We start from the raw sequence: 27,641 nt of genomic DNA on the forward strand, positions 1-27,641 counted from the left end.
TTTTAATATTGAAGTTATATAAATAAAGCATTGAACATATCAAATTTTTCGAAGTTTATCATCGGAGTTATAAGGAAGCAAATGAAAGTGAAATAGTATTGGAGACAAAATTACCTGTGCTAATTTTTCGAAATAATTTAACATTAAATTTTGATTTCGACAAGTAGATTTAGTTCAATAATTTTATGCATCACCGCTCACACAACGATTTAAAAATAGCTTTATCATAAAATAGGTTAAAGTGTATAATGGAACTTATTCTGAGTATTGAATCACTAAGTAATAGTGATAATTATCGTAAAAAGTTCGATATTATTAGTGTAAGTATAAACTATTTCATACAAATGATTCGTGCCTATAATAAAATGATTTGGTACTCAGAATGAGCCCCAATGTATACATACATGTAAGGATGCGCACATTTCGCTAGCTTTACTTTAAAATCCTAATTTTCTGCTTTGAGTGTGCTGGGTTTTTGTCTCGGCAAAAATAAAAGTGAAATAAAAATGCAATTTTCGCTAAAATAAAAGTCACTTTAGTTACAAATCGAATAAATAAAACGAATCCAAATAATTTTTGTTAAAAATGATCACATATTTTAAAATATTTTATTGCTATTGAATTTTCAAACGGAAAAATTTATTTATGCAAATATTTACATTTTATGACCTAATTACGCTATTATAACTCTATTAGAATTAGTATATTATGAATGTATATACATATGTATATATATTTTTTTAAATTTATTTATTTATTTTTTTTTCAGAAAGAGTTTTTCAAAAAATCCCTCTAAAATATTCAAGATGTCATTGTATTTCGCATATATGTAAATGTAAATCATCAAATAAAACAAAATTCTTGAAATGTCAATCTTAAATTATTGAAATTTATTTTTATAAAAAAAAAAAATCAGAAATTGGAATATTTTACGAACTCTGTAAATTTTATATTATTTTCATTTCATATAGTTTATTTTCTGTTCTGGAGAACCATTTATAAACTAAATATGTAGATATAAAGTGTTTTATGTCCATTTTTATTTGTAAATAATTTACATACTGTGTGTTCTTCTTTACTGACCCCAAAAAAAAATTCTGTTTTAAACTTTATATAGAATTTTTTTTTTAATGCAATTCATTCATAGAATTTATATTATTTTTGGTTTCTTTTTATACTTTAGCATTTTAACTTAAATACAATCTGCATAAATATGAAATAATCTTTGCATAGTAAAATTCTGTTCGTATAAATTTACACTAGGTCCTCGACATACGACATTTTGGTACCAAAAACTTAAGTCGTAAGTCGAATTGTCGCAAAAGCAAGCAAAATAATATAATGAAAACAAAAATTTTTAGTTAATTTAGGAACATATTTCTTAAAAATTGCTTCACATATTAAATGACTTCTTCAATATTAATTTTTATTTAAAGTAGCCTTAACTAGAATAGTTATTTCAAATAGATTTATGTTCTAAGTCAATAAAAAGTAAAAATACTGCAAAATTTTTTAATGTCGTATCACGAATTTTATGTCGCAAGTCGGAAAAAAAAATGACTGAATAAAATTAAATCGAGTTGTAGCTCGAAATGTCGTATTAGAACAAGTCGTATCTCTAGGAACCAGTGTATATGGAAAAGATATTAAAAATTTTATGTGACCTGTGGAAGAGATGAAAATCCATAATAATAATAATAAATGTATATAAGAGTATGTTAAATGCAATGTTTCTTAACAAGATTATAATAAAATTATAATAATTTTTTTTTATTCAATTTGCATTTTGGTTTTTATTTGATTTATTTAGTTCTACAATTTACTCTTATAATGTATATACTTATTAATATATATATATATGTACATACATATACATATATGTATTAAGAATCTAATTAATTTTAACAAAAGATGAAAAGATTCTATAGTGAAATAAAATATTCTTTTAATATAAATATACTTATGAACATATACATATATATGGACATAATAAGTATATATATTTTCTTATACATAATATGTGGGTGAGTGTCATGATATGTTATCAAATCGTATACATATAAAGACTGAAAATGTACTTTAAAAAATTTGAAAATTTCTATTTAAGTACAGTTAATATTTATATACACATTGTTTATTGAGGTGCGAGTATATAGATAGTGAATTGAGAAATTTTATATGGATGTGTAATTTTACAGTTATTTTAATTCACTTGTTTACTTTAGTTATTTAACCTCTGCAGTACAACTTCTGGAGGATTGTGATGCTCACGAGCGTAGAAGAAGTGAAATAAAGGATGAAAGCAGCGGAGTTGAGTTCTTTTGTTTTTAATGTTAAACTAATTAAAATTGAAATCTAATATAAAAAACTAGTTCGAAAGCAGTTCACATTTCGCTATTATAACCTATACTAATAATAGTATATAGTGGGAGTATAAGTATAATTAGTGTATAGAATTACAGTAATTAGTAAACAGCAATTTGTATAACAGTAAATTTTGTTTAAATGTAGTATGAAACTATTTTGCAGAAATAGTTTTAAGATCTTTCTTAATTCGTTTTCCTTTACCAACAAAATAAGATATAAGAATCAAGCAATCACATTAAATATCCGTTTAAGTACTTTACAATTTTTTATCAGATGGTTATTCTGAGAGAGATTGCTATATATTATGTATAATATAGTCATTAAAAACTAAAATCATGTAGATATTTCATTTTATATATTTCAATATTTGATTTCTATAATTTTAATTTTAAAATGAAAGAAGAAAAAAATTTTATATACTACAAAAAACTTCATATCGTTCATGTAGCATTCATTGTAGTCATGTAGTTTTGAAATTTATATATTATATATATGTACATATATATGCATATAATATGTAGAATTAAAAAAAATTAAATAAATATTATTTTTATGGTAGATATAGAGAGAGAATAATAATAATGTTAGCGATAATAACGATGTTAATATTTGTTTAATAGTGACCTCAGCTTTGCCGAGATTTTGTTTTCTCATTTGCCTTTTTTTTTTTGAAATTATTTAAATATTTTTCAGTAAAATGATTTAAAATTATTTAAATCAAAATTATATACTATTCGAGTTTATTAAAATTGGTAAAATTGGATTCAATTATGGTACTATTCTATGTTTTTCATAATCAAATATTAAATGTCATATAAAACTAGAATTTGATGAGCCTCAAAAATTTGCTTGTACCGCAAAATAGAAGATAATTTTTAATGGAATTTTCCTTATATGCTAGTTTATGACATAAAAATTAAACGAAATAAAACTATTTGAAATAAAATTTTGTAGAGAGAAGGATATAAAAAATACGGATAATCTGAAAACTAGGCGATTATTTAAAATTATTTTTTCGTTTGGTATTGTACTCTACCTAGATATGAGTCGTTCAAAATCCAATATATGAAAAGAAAAAAAACAGAAACAGAAAAACTTTTCTTTGTGTTAGTAGATTCAAACGATCACCTCAAAAAATTGGAGATTCAAAAAAAAAGACAGAAATTTCATAACTACAAAACTATAAATGTAGTATATGGCAGGAAGGAACGAAACATAGTATGAAAATTCAAGTAATGAAAGATGACGATTCGTGTCATACGGAATGATCAAATTGGGACAATTCTTAAACTATATATTTTTTTTTAGAAGTTTGTTGAAAATTTTTTTTGTAACGCAATTAATTTTAAAAATTGTTAAATTTTATTCATATTAGTATTAAATTTTTTTTTTGTCATTAAAAAAGTAAATCTGCTCCAATCAAGCAATTAATTAGAATACAATATCAAATTTTCTTAAAAAAAAAATATAATTTTTTTTTTATTTAAAAATAGCATGCAGGTGTAAAATACTACTGCAAACATTATTTTTTTCTTGGTATGAATTCTGTTTTAAATAAAGATATTTCCAATGAGATCTATGTATAATTTTGTAAGCGCTCAAGAAGATTTTTAGTGGTATGACTGAACAGCAATAGTGACAGAGTAACCAGTTTACTCAGTTCAAAGTGATTTATTTTTTTCTAATTTCTAATTTCTAATTTTGTTTGTTTAATTTTTTGTTTTTAAAATTATTTTACATAGTAGTAATTCACTAACTACAAAACGACGATTTATACACATCTTTTTAGAACTATGCTCTATAATAACAAGTACAATAATACAAGTTACATTTGCCATATATTTATATGTATGTACATGTTCTGAAGTACCCAAGTGGTCGATATGCAAAGAACTCTGGTTTTGTTTTAAGTAACTTGTACATATTCAATATTTACACATGTAGAACAATTGCACAAGTTTCTAATTTAAATTTCGGACAAAATCAAAGTCCGAATTAATTTGACGAAGAATTTATTAATTAAAATGTCATCTGTTTTGCTCTATCTGGGTTGAAAATATTTTTTTTTCGTATGTTTTACAAATAAATTTGATCATGTGAAAGTACAAAAAAATATAATAAAAAATTTAAAATAATAAAGAAATTCAATATAAAAATATTAAGTACATACAACATTATACAAATAAATAATTAATTTATGTTCATCGCAGAATAAATTATTGTTTTATTAATAAAAATAAAAATAATAATAATAATAATAATATTAATAATAATAATTATAAAATCATTACTGTAAAATCATAATGAATTTTATAAAAACATAATGAAATCAAAGTAAAAGCCAGCCAAAGGATTTAATGATAGAAGGTGGGAAGGAGTGAGAAAGGAATTATAGTAAAAACGAAAGGAATTTATATAGTGTTTCCATTATTAATTACATATAAATAAGTATGTATGTATGTATATATTGTAATATTTATTTATTCATCTCTTTCATCACTAACCTTTAATTTATGTATTTCTCTTTTTAATTTATGAATTTCAGTATCACGTCTATTAATTATTTCTTTTAAATTATCAATTTCTTCGGTTAAGATTTTAATACGTTTATTACAATTACAACAATTTAATTCACTATCATTATTTAATTTTTCAAAGATATTTTGATGTTGTTGTTGATTTTCAATATTCAATTGTGAATTATTTTCAAATTTATTAAAATTCATATTAGTTGTTGTTGTATTATTAACTCCTTTATCACATAATTCACTGATGGTATTTTCCAAAAAATTATTTCCTTTTATTGTATTATTTTCGTCTTCATTCATAATTTTAATAGTTTTTTTTATTGGTGTTGGTGAATTACATAAAATTATTTTAGAATTTTTACGCACCTGAAAAGAAAATTTGAAAAAAAAAGAAAGTGTTATACGAGTATTAGCAGTATTGTTATATTTTATATAATATTGTATATAATTACTTATAGCACTTGTTCATATATATAGTATATAAGTATATAGTTAGGTATTTATGTGTGAAGTTTTACGTTTCATTAAATATTTCGTGGTTAAACTTTCAATGAACTTCAAGCTTTATAAATACATATATTTTACTCAAACAATATGTAATAATAATAAAGTTGCCAAATTCCACATATGGAATGTTGTATGTACAAAATTTAAAATATATTTATATCGTAATATGTAATTAGATAATATAATCAATCGTAATAAAAGTAACGATTCCATTCACCTCCAAAACTGAGTTTTGGTAGTAGACGTCCGTTATCGGAAACGGTATTTGCAAAAGCAATAAATTTAAAATACGTGCAAACTAAAATTTAAAACTTATTCAACCATTCACAGTGGTGTAAATTCAAAACTTTCTACAATAATTTCTCCGACTGATGGGAAAATTTTAATAAGCAGGTTATAGTTAGTTGTACGTTTAAATATTTGATTTAGATGCAATGTTATTTTAGTTCATAATTACATATAGATTTACAGTTTATTCTAAACACAACATCAACCTATTGTATAACATATTTGTTAATAAATATGAAATAATACGCGGTCATTGAGATAATTTGAGCGCTTTAGATGTTTAAGCTTAAAAGTGATAACAATTTCAGTGTCAATTAAAATTAAAAACAAAAAAAAAAAAGAATTATTAAAATAATTATTATAAAACCGTATTCGTATACATATACATATCGTATTACTGTATGTATGTATCTATGTATATATATAGTTATATACATATGTTTGTGTCACGTTTATAGAAGACTTTATTAGAATAATTTAATTATCTTAAATATAAATACTTAAAATAAGCTTCTATATTTTCTAAAAATAAGTTCTACATCATTTTGCATTTTATTATTGTATAAATTTTCCATAACACGCGCTCCAATTTAGCGTTAAATTATATAAATAAGCGTTTACAACCACAAGTTTTTAAGAAATTTTAGAAATATTAAATTGAGTTATTGTAATTTAACTTAATATGGACTGAATTTAATATGTATTGATATCATATAAACTTTGATAAAATCATGAAAATTTCATATAAAAAAATTAAAAAAATTTTTGGTTTTTTGATGTAGCTAGTCATTTGGATTAAATTTGAATGAAATTTTTAAAAATTTGATGTAGAACGTTTCTGAAACTGTAATATTCATATAAAATGAGAAGAAGTGTGGAGTCGATCGTGGCCCGTACAAAAAAATGATTCTAGGACTTGAATGGTAACTAGCTATATATAACATAGATTAATGCAATTCATTTCGGCGGTTAGATGAAATTTGCAATTTAGTTGGGATGATGAGGGAACCTCACTTCACCTTCTCGGAAATTGTGATGGTCTCGCTCGTGGAAGAAGTAAAATAATGAAGGAATTTGCTCTTACGGCAATGGAGTTGCGCTCTTCCGGATCTCACAAGGTGAGGATGTTGGATGGGCATGCGCAGCACTCAGATATAATATGGGCATGCTCAGCACTCAGAATAAAGAACAATTGCTTGTTCTTGTGTAAGAACATAATATAAAGAACACACAATTGTTCTTTATTCGCCCTCACGGTGCACTGTTACTCCGATTGTACAAATCTACAAATCAACTTGTATGAATCACAATAACCTAGACCTCTAAAAATAAATACGCAACTTGATTTTATAAAATTTAATTTAATAATTTTTTGAAGCATCGCAACTATGTGTTTCCTCTTAAAAACAATATTTTATTGTTTATTTTTCAATACATATTTCAAATTTCTAAATAACAAATTAGAGGTATGCCATATATACATATGTACATACAAAGCTTTGGAATCATCCCGTTACGGGACATACCGTTCAAAAATTGCCGAGTCTATAAAATAAACTATTGAAAATAATTAAACATTATTTTCTATGAATTCATATGTAACAAATTATATTCAAGTTATTTCCAAATCCAATACCTTGTTTGCAGTGATTAAGAAACTAAATTATACCGTATGTATCATCTATATAAATATTATGAATAATAATATATTGTAAATATTTAAATTCGATATACTTACAAACATAGAAAGTTTTCATGTTTTTTTTTAAAAAGTGATAATTTTTTAAAATTTTTAAAGAAAAATCTATTAATTTTAGCTACTCTGTATTATAATTGTGGGTAGATGGAGCAAGAAATAGGTGGCAGAGGGAACATTGTAAAAAAAAAGTAAATATTTATATTATAACAAGGTAGGTACCAAAAAAAAAAAACTAAAATAAAATTTTTTTTTTGCAAAATTTTTAAAATATTTAGAGAAAAATTTTTTTTTCGATGTTAATATATTGTATACAGAGAGAGGTAACAATAGCTATATAAATATCTCTTTTAATATAATATAGTTAGATTTCTATAAATACGCATATATGTATGTAATTGATTCATTGGAGATTGCTCTAAAAATAGCGTTATCGTTAATTTCGCAGTGAATTTTTGTTTTATTTAAATTTTAAAATAAATTATTAGTTTTTTTTTGTTATCAAAATTTAAATTTAATTTAAACAAAAAAAAATTTTTTTTAATTTAAACATTTTTCGTTTTTTATGATATTTGGAGAAAAATTTCATTTAAAAAATAGGTAAACTTAAATAAGAATACGGGTGGTAAAATTACCGAAAAAATAATTTGTTTTTCCTCAATGTGTTGAATGAGTGGAAAAATGTGAAAAAAATTACCATGTAAATATATTATTAAACTGTCTCACTAAACTTGTTATTATAAGTGAAATATTGCTGATATATATATATATATATATATATATAATATATCATAATATTTATGCATATATATTTAGAATTAAATGTTTAATCAAGGGTATGCTTTAGCATTTTTATTTTTGCGAAAACAATGTTCAATATTAATTAAGTGGAAAAATTCTCACCTTCAGCAATTTATAAACGATCATTGAACTAAAATTGAACTATTCAGTAATCGATAATTAAAGAATATAAAGAATTTATTGTATTTATTAGATTTCTAATTTAGATACTACTATAGTAGTTATGTGAAATTTATGAAAGAGAGTGAAAACGAAAAGGCAATGAGGAATACTAAAGAAATAAAAATGAAAAATCTTTATCAAATATTTCCAAACGACTCTAATGATTATTCAAAAAATAAATTGATGAATCAACATAACCACTATAAATGTAGGTTAGTTAGAAGTAATCTAATCTCATATGAGAGCTTGTATGGATCATGCTAACCCAGGCGTCTAAAAATTATTAAAAAAAAAACAATTTCCTGCAAACGCAAAATATTAATTGGTCAATGGTCTTGATTGAGAACTTGAAAATTCTCAGGAAGTTACGAAAAATGAAATATACATACGATGTAACTTAAACAAAATCCTACGTGATATACTAAAATCTGTAAAAATAATATTAACGTGATCGCTGCCCTGGTTAAAGTAATAACAGAGAATAGATTTCTGACTTTGTACCTTATAGTGACAAACATGAACAAATTTTAAAATATTATTAAATGCAGTTTTTAGCTCGGCAATTATAATTTCGGCAGATTTATAAGAAACTTCATTATAACTACGACTAGTTTTATATTTCTATTTTGACTATTATAGTTTCTCTATTTATTTACAACTAGTTATATAATATTAATATTAATTTAAATTTGAAAAAATAAATAATAAAAATTACTTACATGCTCAATAAAATTTGAATCCTGTATAATTTTTGATGTTTTTCTTATTAATTTATTAACTTTTTCAGCCTTAATATTTGGTCCCAAAATTCCAGATTCTTGAAAATATTTTTGAGCTGATTCTAATTTTGAATTTTTTAATTCTGAATTTGAAAATTTTTCTGATTCTGAATTACTGTGTGGTTTACCATTAGGTAAACAATTCAATTCTAACTTTTTATCTTTTATATTAACAATATTATTAATATTAATTTGTTCAATTGGTAAATTTGGTAAACTAAGCTTTGGTGAAATTTTATAATTGATTTCTTTAAAATTATTAAGATCAACTGAATTTTTTCGATTAACGTTAACATGTGATTTTTGTGTTATAAAACTATTTTCACTTTGTTCGATATTTTTTTCAGAATTTAATAAATTTTCACTATTTAATTGTATTTTTCTTTCAATATTATTTGTATTTGATTTTATTGAACATAAAGATGTTGAAGATGATGATGATGTTGTTATTGATGAATCAATTGATGATACTGATGATTGTGATTCAATTGATGATTTTTTATCAATTCTTTTTAGATTTGGGTCTGATTTATGTATTTTAACTAAAACTTCCGGATGAACATCTAATATTGTAAAATTTCCAATATTCGGTGATGATGAACGTTTCGGATGTTTAACACAAATATTACCACTTTTTGTTATTATTGTTCTTATTTGATTATTTGAATTTGAAAGATTTGGATTACAATTTTCATCGGTGAAAATAAAACTTGTATCGGGATGACAAAATGATTGAAAAATTTTTCGATTTTTTCTTTTACAATTATTTAAAGATTTATTTTGTTGCGAAGTTTTTCTTAAAATACAACCGTCCGGTTTTACAGTTTTTAATCCACTACTAGAATAGCTGGGATTATTATCATTTTGATTTTTTTTTAAAATTAAATTGTCGTTTTCATTCTTTGAATTTGGTAGAAAGCAACAATTATTTTGATCTTGTTGCGGTTTAGTTTGTTGGGTAGTAGTAATTGTTTTTAATATTTTTTCTTCTGTAGCTTGAAAATTATTGCTACAATTATCTTTTAAAAGATTTAAATTTAAAAATTTTTGAGAGGAAATTGAGCTTTCATTAGCATCTATTAAATTTAAATTATATTCTATGTTATCATTTTGTAATAATGATTTATTGGAATTTTTTGTTGTAATTTCATCATTATTAATTTGATTATTTTTTAATTTTTTTTCATTTGAATTCGTAACAATTATTGATTTTTTTGTAGTTGAAAAATCTTGTGCAGCCGATTTTGTTATTAAATTTATTTTACTACTATCACAGTTACAATTTGCAAAAAGACTACCGCATGTATGACTTTTAGGGAAATTTAAACGTAGATTCGTTGTTGATGAAGAGGAGCTTTTTCTCATAAAATTTTCAATTGTTTCGTCATCATTCGTTGCGTTTATTTTATAAATTTTATCAATATTTTTACCATCAGCGATTAATTTATGAGTATTATTATTTTTATTTTCTAATTTAATAGAATTTTTTTTATCATCATCATCATCATCATTATCATTGTTATTACCATCATCATCGTCATATTTAATATTTATTTTATTATATTCAAATTTATTAACATCATCATTGCTGTCGTCGATATTGGAAGAATTAGCGTGATCATTTTGTGGTTTAAGTTGCTCTTGTAGTATTGTATTTGAATTTGTGTTAGTTTCATTTGTATTGCAATTTGAATTTTTTGAATGAAAGCTTTTATTTTGATAATTTTCATTAGTAGTGTTAATACATTCAGTTATATTGGTATTTGTAACGGTTGTAGTAGTGCTAATAGCTTTTGTGGTTGAAATGTAAGCATTGTTATCGTTATTAGTTATTGCGTCACTAAATGTAGTAATATTTTCTGTTGTATTTATATCGGCTTTTTCAATTGTCGTTGATGGTATGTTGTATTGGTGATTTTGTTGCTGTTGAACTATTGATTCCATTTTATATATATAGGTACATAGGTGATTTTATTTTCTTTTTTAATTAATTAAATTTTTCAATTTATTTTAATATCGAATTAGCCTTAAATACAAAAAATATTCTAAGATTATTATAAGTGTATAGTGAAAAATTTAACGGTATATAATATTAGATGAATATTTGTGACAAGTTGAAAAAAAGTTTTCTTCCTTGTTGACAATGACACTTACAAAAAATACAAACAATCGATGTCTCTTTCAAATACAAATGTTCTGGTATTTGTTTTTAATAAACTTTCAATGTGTAAAATGTCGTTACCTGGTAAAAAAAATAAAAGAGAAAAAGAGAAAGAATAATGAAAGGTTATTGATTAAAACTTTATTGTCCTTGAAGTATAAAAAAAAAACAAAAATATTTTCTAATTTTTCTTGAATATTTTTGTTTTTGAGTATACGACATAGATGTATGGCATTTCTGTAATAGAACAAAAATATTTGTATACCTATAGGCACACATTTTTTTTGCTATAATTTTTTCATGGTCATTGGCAGAATTTTGTAAACTAAACAAAATTTTTTTTTTTTTTGAAACTGTGAATGAAAAGTGAAGTACCCATGCTAAAACTATGGTCATTTCACATTTAATATGATTAAGATAATAATGCTTTTTTTGTCCGAAGATATTAGATAATTTTGTCTATTATTAAATTTTAATATAGCTAGTGAGTTTATTATGCTCTTTATATGATGTTTTTTTTTGGATATTTTCTTTTGATTGTATGATGTATGCTAGTAATTAGGAAATTAGGGCTATCGGTATATGACACTCAAGTGTTAAATTTGAACATACAAATTTGTTGAATATTAACTAATTTTATATGAAAAGAAAGCTTTTAAATACATTAAGGTGAATTTATAAATTTTAGATGAAATTTTAAAAGAGAATGAGTGAAAGAAGAGGGAAGTTCTTTTTTAAAAACAATATTTTTACTGTATAATATTCGTGTGAAATGTCAAAATGTTTACAAAATGATAAAATTTTACATAGTATTCCTATGTTTAAACTGAAGATATGCAAACTAGCAGTAAAATTTCCCAACTCAAGGCTTATAAATATTGTCCTGATGCGTCTCAATAAAAGTCAATGAATTTGACTGCCCTCTGACTTATGTATTTTTAAATTATTTCAATTAAATATTCTAAAATGTTAAGAAACTGCTGTGATTAGATAGTATTTTAGGTATTAAATATATAAGATTTCTTGATTTTGTTTTATGTTGCAAAGATTTTAATTCGAATGTAGCTTAGCAAGAATATTTTTTGGTTTACTTTTTCCAATATATCAAAAAATGTATCACATATAAGTATAGAAGTAATAAATTTATTCTCCAATAGTTTACTAATATATAGGCGTATTTATACATGTTTTTTTATGTGTATTATAGTTTAATACAACAAAATATCAATATCGTGACCATTTTTCATAAGTCACGGGACTTAAAATTGAGAATTCAAGAAAAAAATTGTAAATAAAAATATTTTGGTATTGATTATTGAGGCACGTGTTACAACAAATCCATAAAACTTTTTGTTGTTAAGCAATTTTCTAAAGATCCTTTTTTTCACAAATAAATTGATTAAACTTTTTTTTTGAAAAGTAAAGTGAGTTTTTTCACTAAATATTATTCATATTATTGACTACATGAATTTTTATCAAATTTTTTATTTGGTAAAAGAGTTGAATTTTTAGTAAATTTTAGTTTAATTTTAGCTGTCCGTTTGTGCATCTGAGGATGCATTTAGGCCAAGTAGAACAAGTAGGTGATACCGCTGGATTTCCATATTTCTAACCTCATGTGAACCAGTCCGAGCTCATTATAAATCGGTTCATGTCCCTGGCATTTACATTTGCAAGGTCTGTAGTTTGCAAAAAGAAATGCGAACCTAAGGAACCCCCGTATTCTCCTCTTTCTCGTCACGGCAGCTTTTTGTGTATTTTTTTTTAAATTAATGAACATTTTTTAGGAATTACTAATGTTTTTACTCATCTAAGATTTTTAATAAGAAATGTCCTTTTTTAAATAACTTCTGAAGTTTCTTTTATTCTTTTGTGAAAAAAATAGCTGGTATTAAAGTTCAATGAAATTGTTTACGAATATAAATGAATTATTTGATTATTTGCGTTTTATGACAATATTGTTTTATAAAAATTGACTATAGAAATAGACCTTTATAGTAAGAATGTTGAGGTAGCTTAAGTTATTGGAAAAATAAAATTTTATTATGATTTTAATTTGTGCATTTTAAAAGGAATTACAAAAAATCGATTTTAGTTTTTAGATAACCCTACAGCCAGGTACCCTAAAATAATATCAACACTAATAAAATTTTCATTACAAATGTAATTTTTTGATTAAACCATTGGGGTCCAATATATATGTATAAAACAATTAAACAAATTATAGTTAAGTGAATTGAAATTTTGGATTGTTATTTTATAATTTTTGTTTTTGTTTTATTAGACTACTCGTCTTAAATTAAAATACTGGTATCAAAAATGGATAGAATTTACTCCTTTCCAAAAGGTTTAGTACCTTTATTATAATTAAACAGAGACGTTCACTATTACAGGATAATATTAAGATTTATTATTATTGCTAATTTGCCATATAGTTTCACTTAAAAATTAATCAGATTTCCATAAATTTATTTAGCAATAATTTGGTTAAATTTTAAAAATCTTTATATTTATAATAACATTTAATTTTCAAAAGTATAAATTATTTCAAGTAATAAGAAATTTAACTTTAAATTTGTATATTCAATTGAAAAATTACAGAAATTTTTACCACACTATACTACCCAACAAATAGTATACAATTTAATTATCAATATTAAAAGAAAAAAATAACATAATGTACTTGTAATATTTTCAGAACAATCTACATACATGAAAACATAACAAGTTACATATATGAATTTTACAATGACAATATTGCCACTTCAAAATTTGATGTAGTAACTGCATAAAAAGAGTGTCTACTTATATTAAAAAATACTTGTATGTATCATTGTATGTCTACTTGTACTTAAATAAAATACTGATAGACAAAAAATAAAAAGAAAATATTTAAAAGCTTTTGTAATTTTTATTCTGCAGATATTTTCTTTGAATTTATCGATCACATACATATACATACGTACAAGTATACTGTATGTAAATATTATTGTATTTATTGAGTTAAAAAACAATTTTTTTTTTTGTGAAACGGTAGCAAAAAAAAAAATTCAATTGATATACTTACAAGTATAGTAAAATTTTGTCGAAAACTATGCTCATATACTCTTCCTTTACATTTTAATAAAATTTTTTTGCTTGTAATTTTTATTGCATAGCTTTAGGCGAGTAAAAAAAAATTAAGGAAGTAATAAATGGGTTAATAAAAGTATTGAAAGTATTATAAGTTTATTTTTGAAATGCATTTTATATATTGAAAATGATATATGTACATATTATGTATGTGTATATATTAGAATAATAAGTATTTAAGGATTATATATATTTACACATATAATTGATTTCTGCATTATTCTGTGTACAAGTTTGCTATTCTTTGTATATATGTAGATATTAAATATTTTAGTGTATAGTGTGACAAGATATTAAAATATTAATTTTCCTGAGTATTTTTCAATTTGTGAATAGAATTCTTATTTTGAATTGAACACATATTGTTTTGTGTGGGATTGGAAAATAATTTTTATTGTTATAATAATTTAACGTTATGATAAAAACACATTGAAATTTTTACATTTTGTTTTTTAAGAAAAATAGAAATCAGGACAACAGATCGATCTCAGTAATTTTTCAATCCTCAGCCTTACCGACTACAAGTTCTCTTTAACTTGTAAATCTGTCTGTAACCACAACTGGAGCAACTGATAAAAAACTCGACTCCATGAATTCGATTGATTGACTCTCTGATTGTGATCCTTTAAAGCTGGCTATTTATTTAGACTTTTTTGATACCATTGTATTGGACTCTACTTACTCGCTAATTCTCACTCTTAAAATGTGACTTTCATTTCACAACTCTTAAAAATATACAATTGTTTGACGCCACTATCAACTGCAAAATTAATTTAAATTCAAGGTACAGTAATTTTCTTCGAGCTTGGGTAGGTGCTTTCAGTTTTATCCTTAAATATTATAAAAGCACTTCTACAAATTTTATACTTGTACTTTTATTTTTAAATGAGCGGGTTGAAATAAATTAAATTAATTATATGTAGGTATTGTTTTTTTGTTGAGAATAATATAGGGTTTCTAACATACATCTAAAAAAAATAGTAATTCTTAATAGAATTAAATTTATATTAATTCATTAATAAAATTTAAATACATATATAATTTTACACATATAGATTAGACTGAATATATCCTTTAGAAACAAAAAAATCAACAAATTCTGAACTTCAATGTTCCCCGGTTCCTCTTTTTTTTTGTACTTTATGCACACACATGTACGTCTATGTATCCGACTAGTGGAGAGAAAATAATTCTAATCACGTTCAATTTTCAAAATTTGCTGTAATTAAGAATGTTTAGAATTCCACAAAAAAAAAAAAAAAGAAAAGAAAACTGAAAAAGGTAACCAAATACCCTTACTGATTCGATTGTATTTTTGTTTTGATTTTATTTTATTCTTATGTTTTTTTACCTATTTTTTTTATTGTTTTGTTTTTTATAATCTTTTATTTCCTCTTTCTTTTTTATCATTCATTTTATATTTGAACTTTGTTAACAAATACTTCCGCAATTTATTTACGGAATGTAGTCCCTTTTTTTCCTAAATTGCGAGGGAAGTCTACAATATGATGAATAAAGAAATTTAAAGGGACATAATTATTGTAGAAATACATATACTCGTATGTAGAATAATGTAGAAGTATAAATGTAAAGATATACAAACATAGTTTACTTAAATTATGATCTCTCTTTTATCGTCCGCTAACAAACTTTAAAAATATCAGTAATAAAAAATATATTAACTAACTTATGGTTTGTTTAAAGAATTTTTATCTTTGTGATCGTTTACAGAAATTTTTAATTTTGAAAATTTTATAGAATATCACGCGTTTTTGGAGACTTTTTAGTGTTGTCTCCTCTGTAGTATTGTGCACCATTAAAAATCGCAAAGACGAGTGCTTCACTATCGTCGTCCATAGTTTTAAGTAAGATCTTAGCATATAAATTGAATTATTATTTTATTAGTACTACTTTTATTCATAAAATGACAATAAAATAATTAAAATGAGATTAAATGAGCACATCGTTGGGAAATAAAGTATGACGAACGGAAGTTTTATTTTTATTAGTATTATGAAATGGTTCGGTTTCAGAAACTCTTTATTTTAGATATCGATTTTTAAACGGAACACATACGAGGTATGTAATTACTTGTAGATCTAATGTGAATTTCTTATCCAACAATTAAAGTTGCTAACAGTTAACATTAGATTTCCATTTTGGCTAAAAATATTGCTTGCATAGTAGTTTGTTAACTTGACATAGACTTTTTCCTGAAATTAAATTGATTTTAAGTGGGTTTTGCTGTTTTTGTGGGTCTAAATTTTATTTCAAGTAATTTTTGAATTTATTTTAAAACACCATAATGATATCATGAAAAAAATTAACAAAGGTTTCCATTCAAAAAAATAATCATAATGAAAATTTTCCTGGTTATGCAATAATGGTATAAACATATATGATAATGGTATCTAATAGAAAAGTATTTCTCCAAATTTTGTATGTAAATATGTATGTATTCGAATATATATTCAAGGAAAACAATATTCTATTCTAAATACTTGTTTTTTTTTTGTTAATTTTAAATTCTTTGTTGATTTTAAAGAGTCAATTATCATCAATTTGAAAGTTAAACGAAATAAACAGAGAATTACAATCAGACAATCATTCAGATAACAATGAAAACTTTGGCTCACCTTTACAGAAATTTTCCATACAAAAAATTATTATAACGAGTGGGAGAAATTTGAAGTGAGATTTAAGTATTTAATTTTGTTTTTTTTTTTTTTTTGTAGAAAAATTTCCATAAAGTACTTAATTATATCAGTTTTCAAATACAAACCAGTACATCTCAGATAACAATAGGTACTAACACATTATATATGTATATATATGCATATAACATTTTCTTTGTTAATAATAAATTGAGAAAGCTTTAACTTTTTTAAAGTTTTCTTTATAATTCAATGGACAACAGTGTCGAATTGAAATTTTATATTTACCGGACAGTTACGGAGAGTAATTTATTATAATATTAGAAAAAACTAAATAATATAGGTGTATGTTTTTATGAGCACTTTTTTAGTTCATCAGCCTATAATGGTAAGCTTTCAAATCAAAGATAGCAAGAACTAAATAAGTAAACTGTAAAATTTTTGGCTAAAATACTAAACGATTTAAATTATGCGAGAGAATTAAAATTTTATACTTATTTAGTGGCCAGTATGTTGCAACGATGGAGAAATTAGGCAACGTTTTCTGTGAATGTCCGTCTTTCATATGGTGCCTTTTACCATTTCAGACAAAACGATTTACACAATATCTGAAAAAAATTTTTAGGAATTTTCTGAGTACTGAGCGAATTTACTTAGAAGCAGATTTAACGTGAAATTAACTTTACATTAATACTGTAATATTAATGGCTCAGTAATATTGTTTGCAGATCAGGTAAATATTCTAAATTTGCAGATTTTATATTAAAACTATTTCTCACTTTAATTAATACTCTTTTAGAATAGTTTGAATTGAATATAATTTTGCTCAATTATATACATTTGGAGAATTTTGGATATTGGTTGTTCGATCAAGCATTTGGATATTGAATTGAGTTTGGAGAATTTAAATACCGTAATATCTTGTATTTCTCTTAGGTTGTTTTAAGAAATTTTCCTTTATTACTGTATTGCTGCTTATATACATTTGTCAGACTGTGTATTATTATCATAACAACAATTAAGACGACAGTGTTTTGTAGAGTAAATTAATGCTCATTTATTTCTCTTTTTTTTTTGTTTCATTTGAGAACCTAATGTCCTTTTTCAACATTTTTGCATTATTTACTATAATATGTATGTATAAATGTATATATATAAAATTCTATACCTCTTTTTTTTAAAAATAAAATATTAGTATGGAATAATTAGTTTTTCTTCTTTTTTTTTTAAAATATGACTATTATGAATTATTATGGTATATAAATCTGTTATATAAAATTCTCTATTTATCATAGAAAAAAAGGATTGAAGAAAAGTTGAAAATGAGAAATTGAATTTGATGTTTTTTTTTTAATTTTCTATATACATATAAGAGAAAACTCTCACTAAAAGAATAACATAAAAGCAAAACAAAGATTTAAGGATATTATTAAATTATAATTTATTACATAAGTAACATAAACATATCATAAAAATGTTACAAATAAACTAAAATATATGATGATATATATACATATAGGTTGGCCAAATATATTTGCTTATATATATATACATATAATGTTGAAATAGAATTAAATGAAAAATCAATATATGAATAATGTCCTTTATACTAACTTCTATTTTCACTAAAGTATAATGTAGTAGTATATTTTTTGATAAACAAGGATATTAATTATGGAAAACAAAGATGGAAAGTCTATATAAAAATGATATAAAAACAAAAATGAAAAAAACAAAGATAATAAATTTCATTTTATAAAAAACAACAAAAACAATAACACTTTTTCTTCTTGAATTTTAAAGTTTCATATTACACAAAAAATATCCTTTTCTTTTTGCTCTTTTTATACATACATACATACATACATAAAATACATAATATTTAAGGAAATTTATTTAGTCCTTTAGTTTTTTTCTCAAGTCTTTTTTGTTTTTTTTTCGAACAGGATAAATTTAAATTGTATATGGTTGATCACTGGTGTTATACATATATGCTTCTCATATTACTAATATAGAATATAATTTTGTGTTGGTATAAATGTATATGTAAAAAAAAAATGGAAAAGAAAAATAAAAAAAAAAAAAACCGTGTCACATTCTTTTTAAGGGCAATGTTCTGTAAACTTTTCAAATTTTATAAATTTTATACTTATATAATAATCAAAAGACCTTGAGGTGTTTTAAATTTGTTACACATAAAACACTGATTCTCTCATTTTCTCATATAATATAGTAATAATAATAATAATGTAGGAATTCATTTATATATGTATATAATCACATAGTCACATACCTATTTAGTATACGTATATAGCTTATAACACATTGTAAAATGTTTATTGACTTGTGTATTTTTAATATATATATATATATATATATATATATATATATATATAATGAACATCTTTTGGCCGTCGACCTATTTTCGTATTATCAACATACAATATTAGAAATTTGTCCGGTGTCTTTTTCTCTTCAATCTCTTTTCAACATGATATTAATATTTTTTGTTTTAAATAAGTATTTTTAAGTTAAAATAAGATTTATTAATTTGATTCAATTCATTTGTCTGTCTGATTAATATTCAAATATTTTTTTTCAGATAACTCTTTCCTTAATAAATTGAGTAGAAACCTGTTGGACTCCAGAAAGAACTTTCGGCCTACTGAAACCGGCTCATCTTTCTTATAAATTTCAGTTGGAAGAACTACCGGGCTTTTTTCAGGTTGAAAAAAGTTATTTTTAATATTCGTGTTGTTCGAGATGGTGTGACAATACCGCTTCCGTCTTCCTACAATTCAGGTTAAATTTTCTTATGTATCGCTTTGAATTTATAAATAGTGCACGGCTTGTACAAGCAGGTATTTCAGTTCAATTTAGCAATTTTTATTATTATTATTATCTCACTCAAAAGCTGTGCCCGAACTATAAAGTAGCTTCGTAGGTAAAGTGTGTACGAATCTTCGTATTGTGTAGTATTATTTTGTGAATTTTTAAAAATGGGATGCTCTTTACAAATTCAAGACTTGATTCTTACTAGTTATTTTTTTTATTAAAATAAAAACATTTATTATTGCTGTCCCTTTAAGACACATGCGATTTAATTTAAGCGAACATTAAGGAACAATAATAAATCGGAAAATATAAGAAAACGAAGATGAAAAAAAAATTTCAAATTTCATTTTATGTGAGTTTTAAGGACTAATGTCAGTCATTAATACCAACATTATAACAGTGTTATCATTTTCTGTTATCGTTTTTTTTCTTATTCAATTTTAAGATTAAAAAGTAGGAAATTTAATATTACATTATGTACTCTTTGTGTTTATGTAAGTTACAATAAATAACTTTTATTATATAGAGGGGTAGTTGGAATTTAATTTATGCTATGTAGAGACTTGATTCGAAGAACGAATATGTTTAAGAATGTACGAGTATGTGCATTTCTGTAACAAAATTTTGCACATCAACGGAGTTCTCGACATTATACACTTATAAATTTTTATTAAATATAAATGTTAGTAGATTTTATATTGTAGAAATTTCAGTTAAAGTTTTAAAAGAATTTAATGTTCATCAAACGTGAACTGTAGCAATTATTTATGACTATGTTCTCCTAATATAACCTGACCATTGGTGCAGTGGTTATGGCACCGGTCCTTTAACCGAAGGGTCTTAGATTCAAACCCCGGTCAGGTCACTATAAAAATTATATTCAATATTATATAGCTTAATATACAATACTAATAAATATTATACAAGTAATTTTCAAATATTCATAATATTCGATACTAAAGACTAAGAAAAATATACAGTAAATATTAATAAATTGAAATATTTAATATAAATAAAAACTACGGTATGCTAGTCACCTACCTAGCTAACTCTCTATGACTATAGAAAGTAGGGCATGATAGATATTATGTACCAGCCCTATACTCCTCCTAGGAGTGAAGAAGGAAAAAAAAAAAAAAAAAAAAAAAAAAAAAAAAAAAAAAAATGTTCTCCTAATACTCTTCTTCGGGAAAGTATCAGCGAATCAGGTTTTCAATTCGAATCCGCTCCGCTCTGCTTGGAGATGGCATTCAAAATTCCTTCAACTCTTTAGGACTGCGTTATTTATCTTTAAGAGATGCCTGCATTCTAGGAGATTTCTTAAGATAGCGATTAAGATAGATATCCTCATATTTATTTTTAACTTAAATTTTAAAATTGTAAGGGTTCGAAGAGGGAATAATAATTAAAATTTGTAGATTTAAATTTTATGTCTCCCAGTAGAATGGAAAGAACCGAAGCTCGTAACAAGATCGGTCACAAAAATAATTTAACTTTATTTCGAAAAATATTCAAACGGCAACGCACCGGATTTAGCACAAACAAGGTCATTATTCAGCAAATAGTTTGCATACAGGGCATCTAGTCAATAATTCGTATTGGTGTACCACAGACTGGGCAAGATTAATTTGTTTTCTTAATTTTTCATTTCTTTCTTTAAAATGTATTAAAATTTTAAAATTCAAAATACAAAAATTCTTATATTATAACTTATTGTTAATATTTAATTTAATTTTTAAAATTAAACTTTATTTGTATATAAGAAATAAGAATTAGAGTATTTTGAAAGGAAATTAAATTCAATTGAAATTTTTGATGTAAAAATCCTATTGAGATTTTCTAATTTATTTTAATATTTGCGACATTTTTAAAGAAAATTTTTTAAAATCTAGTTGTAGGTACAATGTACAATGAAGTATTTTTATTGTATTTAATAATTTTTATACAATTTTTAATAAACATCAAATATTTTGTTATACATAGTTTAGTCTTTATGATTACACAGTATTTTTCTTTTTTACTCATATTGTATCTAATTGAATAAATGAACTAAGCATGAATCTAATTTATTATACTTAAAAAAATATAAACACACACAAAAATATTGTATTAAAAATTTCTTCATATATGTTTGGTTATTTTTCAGTTTGTTATATACCTATACGGTACGTATGTGCCTCCGAATTGGAACAGATGAATTGTGTACATTTTCTTATCTTTTTATTTTGTAAATACAGTCATTTAGCCAATTTAAATTAATTATGAATTTTTTTATTTTTTTTTTTTGAGACCGCAAATAGATTACAATTTTTCGATATTTTTTTTTTTCTTTTTGTTTGTGTATTTAAAATTTTTTCACATTTATTAATTTTCTCACAGGTATATGTAAATTAGTCTAATTTAATTTCCAATTTCAGTTCAATATCATGTACAAGTTTCTGTATAAATGTTTATATTTCTAGTCTACACTATTTTTTTTCACTACTATGTGAGATTTAAATTAATTTCAATAAAGTTTGCAGATTTATTTTGATTATTTTATGGTAGCAATTATATTAATTGCATTTGTAGCAAAAAAATGTGATGTGAGCAGGGTATATCGACAAAGTGTTGTATAATAATGTGAATTTATTTTGATGAAAATTAAATAATTATGATTTAAATATCATTTTAATGATGTTGGTACCAGTTTCTAAAAAGAAGAATTGTATTAATTTCTATTAATTAATTTAATTTTGAATATTTGTAAATTTACGCTAAAAAAAAGTATTCGTTGATTGAGAGAAATTGACTTGCGGTTCAAATAGATAGCTCTCTTTTCATATTTTTATATATGTATGTATGTACAATTTTTACCAAATTGCTAATTGATATGAGATATTTGAGATAAAATGTTTTCTAATTTTAGTAAAATATGTTGCACATAACATTATTAACTTATAAATATTTTAAGAAAACAAATCTTTGCAACATTTTGACCTTATACATTCGTAGGGGATACGTAAACAACAGGCAATTAACTTTTACCAAATCAAATTGAATTGGGTGTGGGAGTGTATACATGCGCTTTTGGAACTTGGTAGAAAAAATAAACCTGACGTTATTGAGTTAACAAAGAATCAGATGATTTTGTTGGGTTCGATCTTTTCTGTGAGCTTTCGAGTTGTCCAAGGTGTGTGGAGCGGAATAGCAGGACTGTTAGGGTCGGCCGCCGGAAATGAAACAGTTGAAGCTTTTCATTTCAGCTCCGTCTCTCAGCAAGGAAAATGAGCTGTTAACGTCTGATAACAATGTCGCAGACTGAGTTATCACTTCCACAAATTGAGATAATCTGTGGATCGTTTGTGTAAATTTTTCATGATAACGACTCAGCATATTTTATACTCAATGTTTTTTTGTAACATTGGCCAGATTGGTTCACTTGGAGGGTTATGTGGTGGATTCTTCGGACTTGTAGGAGGTGACGTTTCGATGAATATGTAACTACGTCAAGATTATAGGCCTAGCTGGTGTTTTATAAACAATTATTAAAATGCTTTATAACAATTAGGTTTTAATTCAATTTAAGGATGATTCTGCCAATATAAAAATTTTCAACCATAATACTGAAATAAGTGTCGCATATCACAATTTTTTAAGCATATAATAGTGTAGTAAAAACAATATGATATACTCACCTTTTTCAATTTCTAAAATATTAAAAATTCATTTTAGATTGTAAAGTATATTTTTTAAAAAATAACAAAGAATATATTATTTTTATGTATATTTTCTTGAACTTTTAAGTTTTTCTTATCCAAATTTTTTGAAAAATTACAAAAAATAAAAAAAAAAACGGAAAATGTTCTTCAACACTACGCACTCCCAAAATATTTGTTTTTTTAAGTTATTGGTAATTAAATTAAAGAAATATAAATAATTTTACTAAAAAAAAAGGAAAAAAATATAAAAAATTCATTTAAAATTAAACAGCAACACATATTACAAAATTAAATAAAAAAAAATTAAAAATTAATTACTAATAATAATTTATTTAAAAAAAAAACAAGAAGAAAAAACTTAAGAAAAAATTTCACATTTTTATTACAACAAAATAATCACATGTTTTGTTTTTTATAAAGTTTTGGGCATTAAATAAATTTTTAAATTTAAAAATTTTTAAATTTCTCAAATATTTTGTAAAAATTCACTTGGAAAACACTCATAAATGATAATTTTAAAATTTTTTGAGGTTAATTAAAAAAAAATATTTTAATTAATTAATTTTTACCATTTTTATTTTTTTTAATTTAATATTAAATTTCTATTTTTAATTGATAGTTTCTTGGCTTTTCATCATTGTGCCGAATAATTTTAATATGAGTGATATGTTCATTTTTTGTAATAATTGTTGATTTTTTAACAGTGTATAGTAAATCATTTGTTTTTGTTTTTTTTATAAAATAAATATCTAAATCACTCATGACCTATACAATAATAATTAATTAAATAAATCTATATATTATGTGATTTTAAGTATAAAAACTTGCTAAGTCGAAAAATTGTGTTTTGAGGAAATGTAAATTCGTGGCTTTGATTTTTTTTTAAAAGCAAAAAAAAAAACTCGTAGCTGCTTACGATTTTATTCGCATATATTCGAAACTAATTGGCGTATTAGATAATGTTTACACTACAAAATTTTGACATAAATCCAATAAAAAAATTCTAATTCCGACTTAGTCAATTTTTATAATACTTATAGCAAAAAAAATTTTATCAATATCTTATTAAAAATTTTGTTTCCAATAATTTTATTTCAATTTTATTGGTAATAGTTTTTTGTTATTTTTAATTCCTAATTTTTATTGTTTTATTAATTATTATTTGTACCGACTGCATTGTATACAATAAGAGAGGTTATGTGATAGCACCAAATTTCGAATGACGAGTTTGCGGTGATAACACACTTCTCTATAGTAGGGAAGCGCAAATAAACTATTTTTAGAGAGAAGTCGGTTTGTTGATTTGTGTATACATGCGTGTATCTCAAGCTCAGCTGAACCGCTTTTCATGAAATTTTATGTGAGCGTTTATTTCGGGTATGTCATAGATTGATCAGCTTAAGGGATATGCCAGGCTTCGGGAACTGAATTTATTTGCGTGAAAATTTTACATTTTATAAAATGTAATATGGCATGCAAAAAAATTTAGAATGTTCAATAAAATGTTCGTTAAAATAATGAGTCTTTAAATTTTTTGAAAAGATGAGGGCTTGGAAATCGAACTAGGGTTCGATTTTACATTATTTAACATATTTACGGAACGGATTGATGAAATTGCTTGAAATTCAATATTTGAGTTTTGGTTGCTACCGGCACTAACGGGCGAATTTTTTCAAGGAATTTGAAAGGCATAAAGCGAAATTCTCCTATGAGCTAAATTTATATTTTTCTAGGTATGTTAACTAAAGGCTCACTAGTGTCCTTAAAATTATAAAGAAGTGTTTAACACACATTTTCATAATCTTCTGTAATACTTTAACTAAATTAGACAATATGCATCGAGGTTGGTCATGTGTTGATCACATCAAATTGTTTTTTTTTATTGTATTACGTTGTTGATTTTATTATATTTGTTAATTTATTATATAGTATAGTATATTTTAGACATTTATCTTTTTATCTAATCGCTTTATTAAATTTTTATTACAGGAAGAGACAAATAAGAACAAAAAAAAAATTATTTTTGTCTTGTTAAACATATGAAATATCTGAAGATAGCGAATGATATGAGTATATATGCAAAGGTATGCTGTCAGTAATTTATTAATTATGATTTTATTACAGTAATAATTGAATTAAATTGTATATATAAATGCGATATATGCATATTGGCAAAGAAAAAGTGTTATGATCGAAATCAATTTAATTTTAAATTAAATTTTTAATTTATAAATTTCATCTTATTTTTATTCATTATTTTAAAATTATAAGTAATTTAAATGTATAATGAAGTTATATTATAAACTATACAAAATTTATTAATTTCTTTTATAATTTTAGGTACAATTCACCGCAATTCTCAGCATAATTTGAATATTGGAGTGATTAAATTAAACATTGGATTAAATTTTGCATTTTTATGCAAGTTTAATATCTCAGTTTTTGCAAAGCAAGTGATGATATTACGAAAAAAAAATAAATTTTTTCATAATTATAATGCTTAATTTTTAATGAATTTTGAGTTATACGAATTTAATATTTAACTACAGAATAATATTTTGTTCTTTATATTTATATGTAGTTATAGTTCTTGTGTTCCGTAATTCCGATAAAAACAAAAATTCTTAGAATTTTTTGAGGGTTGGCACAATTTATTATTTATTTAATATATGCAATTAATTTGTTTTCTCTGTATTTTTTTTTTTGTAATTATGATAGTAAATTTATTACTTTATTATTGTTAATTGCTTTAATCAAAATTTTTTTGATCTCATTTTTTGGTTCTTTTCGTTTTCATTAATAATTAATTATTGAAAAATCTATTCTAACAATAAATTTTAATATAAAAATTTTATTTTAATAAAATCATTAAAAAATAAATATTTTAAAAATTTGAAATATTTTTAATTTGCAAAGATGCAGGTCGGTCAAAAGAGATGGGATAGAATAAGTATTTCTTACTTTATCAATTTTAATATTCTTTCAATAATATTGTACATAATTCTATGGACTTTAATTCATTTCGGAATTTTTGAATAAAGCTTTGAGGAAATAAAATAAAAGTTTTATAATTTTTCTAATTTTATGAATCATTATTAAATTACATTATGAAAATAATATGTAAAAATTTAGTATAATAGCATAAAATTTAAGTATTTACGAAAACATACAAGGTTGAATTAATTTATTAGTGTTTTACCGTAATTTACACATATTGTTTAAATTGCTTTTGTTGCCATACTGTATGGAATAATAAATTATTTTTGCAATTTTTCGGTCCACAAAATTCAACAACAAAAATTAAATTGTTTTACAAAAATAAAAATTCACCATTAAAAAAATGGTATTCACAATTATTAATGTAGAGAAGGTAATCTAAAAGTAAAATTTAAGAAAAAAATTTTAAATAAATTAAAATCAAAATTTTTTTTTCTAATGTAAAAGTTATAAACTGATAAAAAATTCTGAAGTAATTTTTTTTTGTATAATTAAATTATTTTAAACCTTTTATAAACATATATTTAACCGTTAAATACCGTATAACTACTGAAAATATAGTAGACTTTTTGTTATTTTTTATTTAAAAGCATAGTCACAGAAAACCAGAAGAAAATAAAGAACATATGATTAAACAATAATATTATTTTTTTATAAAAGCATTTAATAAAAATTTAATGATTTTATTACATTAAACATTCTTTCAATGGTAACAAGCCATAAAATAAATGTAATGAATAATTGTCCTATGTTGTTCACAGTATAGTCACTCGAATTAATTTAATACATAAGTACACAAATTTTGAATTATAAAAAATGTAATGGTATCAGTAATAGCAACACTGTAGATTCTATAATACAATTATTCTATAGTAAAATTTTGTTATTACATTAAAGCGGACATTTTCATGCAATTAATAATAAGTAATTTATAGGTAATTTTAAAAATGATTGCTATTGCTGGTATTATAAATGATAGGATGAGTATATTAAAGCTGGTATCGTCGCTTCATTAGTAATAAACGTTTTGTTT

General features: G+C 23.5%; 1 protein-coding gene across 3 annotated transcripts in view; it reads right to left on the reverse strand.

The window, feature by feature from the left end:
- Positions 1–23,753, reverse strand: part of LOC129608915 (probable serine/threonine-protein kinase DDB_G0282963) — a 35,597-nt gene extending 11,844 nt beyond the window's left edge. Inside the window, exons 1-4 of one of the 3 annotated variants that reach the window (XM_055520710.1) lie at positions 23,588–23,753; positions 11,283–11,370; positions 9,069–11,154; positions 4,872–5,261 (exon numbers count right to left, since the gene is read on the reverse strand). In XM_055520710.1, coding sequence (XP_055376685.1) covers positions 4,872–5,261; positions 9,069–11,072 — 2,394 coding nt within the window. In that variant the 5' untranslated portion in view covers positions 11,073–11,154; positions 11,283–11,370; positions 23,588–23,753. Of the gene's footprint in view, positions 1–4,871; positions 5,262–9,068; positions 11,371–23,587 lie in introns of all 3 variants that reach the window. The other 2 variants (XM_055520711.1, XM_055520709.1) reach the window with 2 other exon arrangements.
- Positions 23,754–27,641: the final 3,888 nt, after the last annotated feature.

This window comes from Condylostylus longicornis, unplaced genomic scaffold (genome assembly GCF_029603195.1).
Source record: "Condylostylus longicornis isolate FDR11 unplaced genomic scaffold, ASM2960319v2 ptg000037l, whole genome shotgun sequence".
Classification (NCBI taxonomy): domain Eukaryota; kingdom Metazoa; phylum Arthropoda; class Insecta; order Diptera; family Dolichopodidae; genus Condylostylus; species Condylostylus longicornis.